Source organism: Phacochoerus africanus, chromosome 3 (assembly GCF_016906955.1).
Source record: "Phacochoerus africanus isolate WHEZ1 chromosome 3, ROS_Pafr_v1, whole genome shotgun sequence".
NCBI lineage: Eukaryota > Metazoa > Chordata > Mammalia > Artiodactyla > Suidae > Phacochoerus > Phacochoerus africanus.
Genome location: NC_062546.1, coordinates 186,822,325 through 186,830,446, shown reverse-complemented (window position 1 = coordinate 186,830,446; position 8,122 = coordinate 186,822,325). Strand labels below are relative to the sequence as shown.

The following is an 8,122-nucleotide window of genomic DNA, read 5'->3' as shown; positions in this document are numbered from 1 at the left end:
ACTTTCATTTTGGAAGAAGAGTACACTCTGTGAACCTTATGGGAGGGAGAGGGCATAGATACCTTCAGATTCCACTTGTGCCCTGCCCCCTTATTATCCAGCTGAGTGCTGTTCCTACATCACTGTAATAAACCTGATCTGTGAGTTCACATTTATGGAGTCCTGTTGTGTCTGTCTAGCAAATCTCCTAACCTGGAGGTGGTCTTGGGGATGCTACACACAAAGATAATTCCTGATTTTTTTTCATATTCTAAATGCTAGGAAGATTAACACTGTGAAGGCCAAATAAAGCATTTCTGAGAGGGAACTTGGCCTCCAGGCTGCTAATTTGCAACTTCGAGCTTCTTAGCATTCTACCTCCATTTTAGTCCCATTTCTATAGTGAAACAATTCATCTGACACACACACTTAGCAAATGTTCACCATGCGCTAAGCACCATACTAGGGACTAGGGACACAAAAATGAAAAAGACACAATCCTGGAGTTCGTGTCATGGCACAGCAGAAACGAATCTGATTAGGTACCATGAGGTTGCAGGATCAATCCCTGGCCTCACTCAGTGGGTTAAGGATCCAGGGTTGCTGGGAGCCGTGTTGTGGGTTGCAGATGCGGCTCGGATCCCAAGTTACTGTGGCTGTGGCATAGACCAGTGGCAACAGCTCAGATTAGACCCCTAGCCTGGGAATCTCCACATGCCTCAGGTGTGGCCCTCAAAAGACAAAAGACAAAAAAAAATTAAAAATTAAGAAGTAAATGAATAAGACACAATCCTTATCTTCAACAAGGTTGCTCTGTAGTAAGAGGGACATGGACACGAATAACTGCAGCACGACATGCTACACACACTAAAATAAATGAATCAAATGCCTTAAGAGTCCAGACAGCTACATATATCATGCTTTGCTATTGTATGTTCACATCCCTCAAGTTCATCTGGTCCTCACGATCCGAAGTTATTAATCCCAGTTTTACAAAGAAAGAAGTTGAACCTGAAGGGCAAAGAAGCTTGGAGTTTTGCCTAAGATAGCTCAAGTCTCTTAAAATACTCAGGCTGCTGGGGTTGGGGTGCACAAGGGAAAAAAGAGGACCAGAGAAGGTCTGCAAGAGGCCATGTGGGGTTTTTTGTTTGTTTGTTTTTTGTTTTCCATTTAAATTATTTATTTATTGGAGTTCCTATCATGGCTCAGTGGTTAACGAATCCAACTAGGAACCATGAGGTTTCGGGTTCGATCCTTGGCCTCGCTCAGTGGGTTAAGGATCCGGCGTTGCCGTTGCCGTGAGCTGTGGTGTAGGTCACAGACACAGCTCAGACCTGGTGTTGCTGTGGCTGTGGTGTAGGCCAGCAGCTGCAGCTCTGATTCAACTCCTAGCCTGGGAACCTCCATATGCCATGGGATCGGCCCAAGAAATGGCAAAAAAAGAGAAAAAATATATTTATTTATTTAATGGTTTTTATTTTTTCTATATAGCTGGTTTACAGTGTTCTGTCAGTTTTCTACTGTACAGCACCAGTCACACATACATGTATACATTCCTTTTTCTCACATTGTCAGGCTCCATCATAAGTGACTAGATATAGTTCCCAGTGCTATACAGCAGGATCTCATTGCTTATCCATTCTAAAGACAATAGTTTGCATCTGTTAACCTCAAATTCCCAGTCCATACCACTCCCTCCCTCTCCCCCTTAGCAACCACAAGTCTGTTCTCCAAGTCCATGATTTTCTTTTCTGTGGAAAGGTTCATTTGTACCCTATATTAGATTCCAGATATAAGTGATATATCATATGGTATTTGTCTTTCTCTTTCTGACTTCACTTAGTATGAGAATCTCTAGTTCCAAATGCCATTATTTTTTTCCTTGTTATGGCTGAGTAGTATTCCATTGTGTATCTACACCACATCTTCCTAATCCAATCATCTGTTGATGGACATTTAGGTCGTTTCCATGTCTTGGCTATTATGACTAGTGCTGCAATGAACATACAGGTGCCATGTGCCTTTTTCAAGGAAAGTTTTGTCTGGATATATGCCCAAGAGTGGGATTGCTGGGTCATATGGTAGTTCCATATTTAGTTTTCTGGGGGTACTTCCATACTATTTTCCATAGTGGTCATGCCAATTTACATTCCCAACAACAATGTAGGAGGGTTCCCTTTTCTCCACACCCTCTCCAGCATTTGCTATTTGTGAACTTATTAATGATGGCCATTCTGACTGGTATGAGGTGGTACCTCATAGTAGTTTTGATTTGTGCTTCTCTAATAATCAGTGATGTCGAGCATTTTTTCATGTGCTTGTTAGCCATCTGTATATCTTCTTTGGAGAAATGTCTATTCGGGTCTTTTGCCCATTTTTCAATTGGGTTGTTGGCTTTTTTGCTGTTGAGTTGTATAAGAGTTGTTTGCATATTTTAAAGATTAAGCCCTTGTCAGTTGCATCGTTTGAAACTATTTTCTCCCATTCTGTAAGTGAGGCCATGTGTTTTGTAATCACCAAGGCTCCTTTGCTCTATAGAGACCATGACCTGCATTTCCCAAAGCAGCCTCATTATATGCCCTTGCCAGTTTTCTTTTTTATGAATGTCTTGTTCTCCCAACCACATGGCAAGTCTACTGGGAAAAAAGACTTTGTCATCTTTCATTGCATCCCTTGCTACACCTTGCCTAAGTAAGGTGTCAGTCAGCTATTTTGTTGGTAGAAAGTTGCCGTTGTTAGTTATTTTATCCTACTATGCTGTATACTCACCAGCCCTGGCCCTAAGAAACACTGTGATAGGAGAAGCAAGTGAGTCTTTTTCAAGCGACTAGTCTTGGAGACAGGTTTCTTAAGGATGTGCCAGTAGGCATATAGGGCACTTCTGATGACTTCCCCAGTGAAAGGAGACAGCTAGGAAATGTAAGGCACACAAAGGAAAGCAGACATAGTTTGAAAAGTCCATTCCTGCAAGAAACAGAAATGAAACATAAAAAGAGGGAAGCGCTTCAGTGAAGACGTCCACCTGAGCGCTGAGGGTGTTGAGATGCAAGTCACAGATCCTGCCCATGGTTTAGGGACAGAAGAGGATGGTAAAATCAAAATCAACCATAATGTCAGAATCTCCATTTTCTTTTTTTCCTCCTCAGAGTCAACAAACATTATGCTATCTCACGACAACGCGTTCTGGGCGGAATCTTGTCTCCTCTTCACCGGTGAAGATGCCAAGGACTCGGTGAGGTTAAGTCACTTGCCCAAGGTCATATAGGGCTCCAGCAGGAAAGCGGGCAGGTGGCCATGGCGAGGCCCAGCTAATAGTGACGGCTCTGATGACGGGACCTCTGACTCGCTGGCAGTCGGCTAGCACTGGCAGATTCTGGGGGTCGGCCCTCGCTGACAGATCGTGGGGCTCGGCTCTGCGGAGCAGCCGGAAGGATCGGCAACCTGGGGCTCAGGCTGTGCAGCTCCGGGTCCTCAGCCGCCCACAGGCATGGACGAAGGCCAGCGGTCCCCGCCGGGGACCATCAGGCCGCGTGCGGCTACAGAGGGATCCTGGGGGACGGGTCGAAGCCAGGCAGTCGGCCGGAGCCTTCAGGGAGGCGGGGCGGGGAGGGCACTGGCGAAGGCTGGGTGCAGCCACTTTGGAAAAACAGCCTCTACGGCACCCGGCCTAAGTCAGAACACCTGAGCGACAGGCGCCCGCATGATGCAGGTGCTGGCGAGACACGCCCTGGCACCGCGCCCAGCGTCCCAACCGCGGAGCTCGGGAGCTCGGAGTGTCGGCTCAAAACTAGGAGGGAAGGGTTAAAGCCCGGGTCGCTACTCCTAACCCACGTCCGACAGGTGAGCAACGCGGGCACGCTGAGGGGAGGGGACTCGCCGGGGCCCAACCCCTCCCGGCCGCCTACCCTCCGGGGGCGGGGCCTCTGGGCCGCCCAGCTATTAGTGGGCGGTCGGAGCGCGCGGGCCCGCCCCCCGCGTATAAGAGCGGTGCGGCACTGCAGCTAGCGCAGTTCTCACTGAGACCCGTCACCCGGACTCTACGTGAGACCCACCGCCCGGACTCACCATGGTGAGTGTGGCCCCGCCAGCATCGTGCCTGTCCCACAAGTGCCCCCTCTCTTTCGGAGACCCTCCCTCCCGGGATGCTCGGGGCCCTCCATTAGGAGTTCTAGGTCTTGCGGAGGTTTTTTTCTTGGGGGGGGGGGGTGCATTCTTTCCACCCCACCCCCTCCCCGTGACTTTGGGTGGGCAGCGTTGTCCACTTTCGGAGCCTGGGGAAGGAGGTGGAGTGGGGTGGGATTCTTCACTAGCAAATAGGAGTCCTCTGGAATCTCCTTCTGCTCTGCCAAGCATTTGTGCCCTAACCCTCCTGGGGGGAGTCACGAGGTCCCGCGCCCAGTCCTGTCTGCCGGCGAGGGAGACCCGTTCGGCTGCCCTCGGCTCCTAGCCTCCCACTCACTCCCTAGTCCCTGGAACTAACCCAACACGTGCTCGGGGCAAGAAAGTGGAAAGGGGTCAGATTACCTGGTCCACCATCACCTTTTCCTCCGACTACGTGAGCATCCCTCCTACCCTCATGCCTCCCACCCGTGACTCAGCACCCCTCTTCTGAGCCTAGAGGGGTGGCAAGAATGGGGTTCGGCCTCGGGAGGCGAGCCGGACTCTCTCCAACAGGAGTCCGGGTGCGCGGACGGGCAGAGACAGCTGGCGCTGAGCGAGAGCCACGGGCCGAGGCCAGGTTGGGGGGAGGGGAAAGAGGTGTGTGTAGGGGGTGGTATTTATAGCCCAGGGATGGGGGCCGAAATCCAATCCTCGCTTTCCGCTGGGATGTAACTTGAAAAGAATCTTAAAGGAGTACAAATGCAGGGCCGGAGTGCAGGATGGCGCTCACCCTGTCCAGGGCCAGGCGGGTTACCTCTGAGGCCTCACGGCAGGTTCCGCTTCCTCTTCTGGGTATTTGGAAACCGTCACCCCGCCATTTCGGTGTTGAAAAGGGAGGCTGCGCCGACCCTGCAGCTGCACCGCTTTGGCTCTTCAGAGGTTAATTTCAGACTGGCAGGGATGAGCCTAGGGCAGCGAGGGCCCCAGTGCCCACAACCCTTATTGCAGGTGCCTGCCGTTTTTTTGCTCTCTGCAATTTCAGTGCCTGCTCCGCAGTGGATGAAGGTGGTGAAGATACCCAGAGTGTGGGGGTGGAGGTGGGGAGAGCAGCCAGATGGGATTGATCCCCAGAGCCAGATAGGATTTAAAGTGGAGGAGGGCATCCTGGATGCTCATGTGGTCAGTTGATGCCAGACTGGAAGGCTGAGACACCCCTGCAGTCCGCAAGAATGAAAGGGGGCGAGGGTTATATGACATCCTAGTTGTTCATCCTCAAAGCAAAGAATTAATCAAGCAGGGGACTTCTAGCTACACACATTCATAGTTCTGGAAGACCTTCTGTTTCTTCTGTTGAGAGCTGGTTTGTGGGAGTAGGGATTGGGAACAGCTGAAAGATCACTTGTCCTTGTCTCAGTTACTGCAGTGTTCGCCTGTTTCCTATGCACTCGCCCTCTCCGTCCTCCCCGAGTGTCCTATGAATGTGGCGGGAGCATGCGGAGCCCTAGCTCTTACCTGACAAGGTCCCCACGGAGAAGCAGGCTGAGGAAGTGGCCTGCCCTACTGGGTGCCCCTAGTTGGGAAGTCTTATGCAGGGGAGCCTGGGCAAGCTGCCAGCCTCTTCTGACCTCTGCCCAGCCCCAAGCCTCCACTTTAACCAACTGAGTCATCCAAACTGGTAGGTGATAGGGTGGGAGAAAGGCTCATGAGGTAAGGACTTCTGTATGTGGGGCTTATGCTGTGTCCTCCCTCTCTATCCTTCAGCGTGAATGCATCTCAGTCCATGTTGGGCAGGCAGGTGTCCAGATGGGCAATGCCTGCTGGGAGCTCTACTGTCTGGAACATGGGATCCAGCCGGATGGGCAGATGCCCAGTGACAAGACCATTGGTGGAGGAGACGACTCCTTCACCACCTTCTTCTGTGAAACTGGTGCTGGAAAGCATGTGCCCCGGGCAGTTTTTGTGGATTTGGAGCCCACCGTGATTGGTGAGAGGAAGAGGGGGGTGGAATGGAGGGAATGGAAAGTGACTCTAAGCTTCTGTCTAGAGTGAGGGTGTCTAGACCTGGCTTTCCTGGCCCTGAAAACCCTTTGCCTTGCTAGACACTAAAGAAGGCAAGTTGATAGCAGACTGGCTGGGCAGCAGGTCTGGGTTTCTCTCACCCACTGCTATCTCAGGCTGGCAGAAGCATGAGCTCTTCCATACATCTGACCACATCTGACCACAGCTGCCAGGCTGGGGGACGGGGGGTCTGTGCTGAGCCCTGCCTTGTGGTTTGTGCCCTAACGGTGTGGTTTATGTCCTTCCAGATGAGATCCGAAATGGCCCCTACCGGCAGCTCTTCCACCCAGAGCAGCTCATCACTGGGAAAGAGGATGCGGCTAACAACTATGCCCGTGGTCACTACACCATCGGCAAGGAAATTATTGACCCGGTACTGGACCGGATCCGCAAGCTGGTGAGAATTTGGGATGGAAGGGAGGGAGCTCCTGAGATGATGCTGGTGGTCAGAAACAGTTTTTTTTTTTTTTCGGATCTGTTTCATGGGGTCATCTCTAATTGTACATGTCCCGGAGTCTGCTATGGCTATGGAACACTCATTAGTCTTACTTAGCCTTGACTCCTGAGGTGTTTTAGGCTTTTGTGGAGCCAGAAGATTTCCTCAGTGCTCTCCCCTTACCACATTGCTCTTTTCTTGCCTTTCAGTCTGACCAGTGCACAGGACTTCAGGGATTCCTGGTGTTCCACAGCTTTGGAGGTGGCACCGGCTCTGGCTTCACCTCGCTCCTGATGGAGCGGCTCTCTGTTGACTACGGCAAGAAATCCAAGCTCGAGTTCTCCATCTACCCTGCCCCGCAGGTGTCCACAGCCGTGGTCGAGCCCTACAACTCCATCCTGACCACCCACACCACCCTGGAGCACTCAGACTGTGCCTTCATGGTGGACAACGAAGCCATCTATGACATCTGCCGCCGCAACCTGGACATCGAGCGTCCCACCTACACCAACCTCAACCGCCTCATCAGCCAAATCGTCTCCTCCATCACAGCGTCCCTGCGCTTTGACGGGGCCCTCAACGTGGACCTGACGGAGTTCCAGACCAACCTGGTGCCCTACCCTCGCATCCACTTCCCCCTGGCCACCTATGCGCCAGTCATCTCTGCAGAGAAGGCCTACCACGAGCAGCTGTCGGTGGCAGAGATCACCAACGCCTGCTTCGAGCCTGCCAACCAGATGGTGAAGTGTGATCCCCGTCATGGCAAGTACATGGCCTGCTGCCTGCTGTACCGAGGAGACGTGGTGCCCAAGGATGTCAATGCCGCCATCGCTGCCATCAAGACCAAGCGCAGTATCCAGTTTGTGGACTGGTGCCCCACGGGCTTCAAGGTTGGTATCAACTACCAGCCCCCCACCGTAGTGCCCGGGGGTGACCTGGCCAAGGTGCAGCGTGCCGTGTGCATGCTGAGCAACACGACCGCCATCGCCGAGGCCTGGGCCCGCCTAGACCACAAGTTCGACCTGATGTATGCCAAGAGGGCGTTTGTGCACTGGTACGTGGGCGAGGGCATGGAGGAGGGCGAGTTCTCTGAGGCCCGGGAGGATATGGCTGCTCTGGAGAAGGATTATGAGGAGGTGGGCATCGACTCCTATGAGGACGAGGATGAGGGAGAAGAATAGAACAACTGCCTGGAGCCCACTCACTATGTTTATTGCAAAAGCATTTCGAAATAAACAGCCTCCTTGCGCGGTTTCTTGTCCCCTCTGTGAGTGCTTAAGCTTCTGCTGCCGTCCCCTTTTGTGCCGCTGCTATTTCTGCTGCTGCTTCCGCTGCTGCCCTATTTGCTGCTCATGACCCTTTCCCCTTCCATGGCTGAAGGTGAGACCTGCCAAGGGGTCCTTGCCAGGCCCAGGAAACATGATCCCATGTATGATCCTAGAGGCACCCACGATAAGGGGGGAAATGAGGACTGACTCCTGGACCTGTCTGTCCAGCCATGAGCTGTTAAAGGATACGAGGCTTCACTTCCTTTCCAAGTAGGAGTTT

General features: G+C 52.2%; 1 protein-coding gene across 2 annotated transcripts; it reads left to right on the top strand.

Annotated features, from left to right (window-relative positions):
• The first annotated feature begins 3,971 nt into the window (after positions 1–3,971).
• Positions 3,972–7,828, top strand: TUBA4A (tubulin alpha 4a). 2 transcript variants are annotated; one of them, XM_047773554.1, is made up of 5 exons: positions 4,003–4,048; positions 5,495–5,755; positions 5,842–6,064; positions 6,387–6,535; positions 6,784–7,828. In XM_047773554.1, the coding sequence occupies exons 3-5, from the start codon at positions 5,884–5,886 to the stop codon at positions 7,753–7,755; spliced, it is 1,302 nt and encodes a 433-aa protein (XP_047629510.1). In that variant the 5' UTR covers positions 4,003–4,048; positions 5,495–5,755; positions 5,842–5,883; the 3' UTR covers positions 7,756–7,828. The 2 variants fall into 2 exon arrangements, with proteins under 2 accessions (XP_047629509.1, XP_047629510.1); XM_047773553.1 differs by lacking the exon at positions 5,495–5,755 and having other exon boundaries at positions 3,972–4,048.
• The last annotated feature ends 294 nt before the right edge of the window (positions 7,829–8,122 follow it).

What these genes read in the sequence shown, in the direction of transcription:
- TUBA4A (XM_047773553.1), top strand. An exon ending in TTTGGAGCCCACCGTGATTG is followed by an intron (nt 6,065 to 6,386) that starts GTGAGAGGAAGA and finishes ATGTCCTTCCAG; the next exon opens with ATGAGATCCGAAATGGCCCC. An exon ending in TGGACCGGATCCGCAAGCTG is followed by an intron (nt 6,536 to 6,783) that starts GTGAGAATTTGG and finishes CTTGCCTTTCAG; the next exon opens with TCTGACCAGTGCACAGGACT.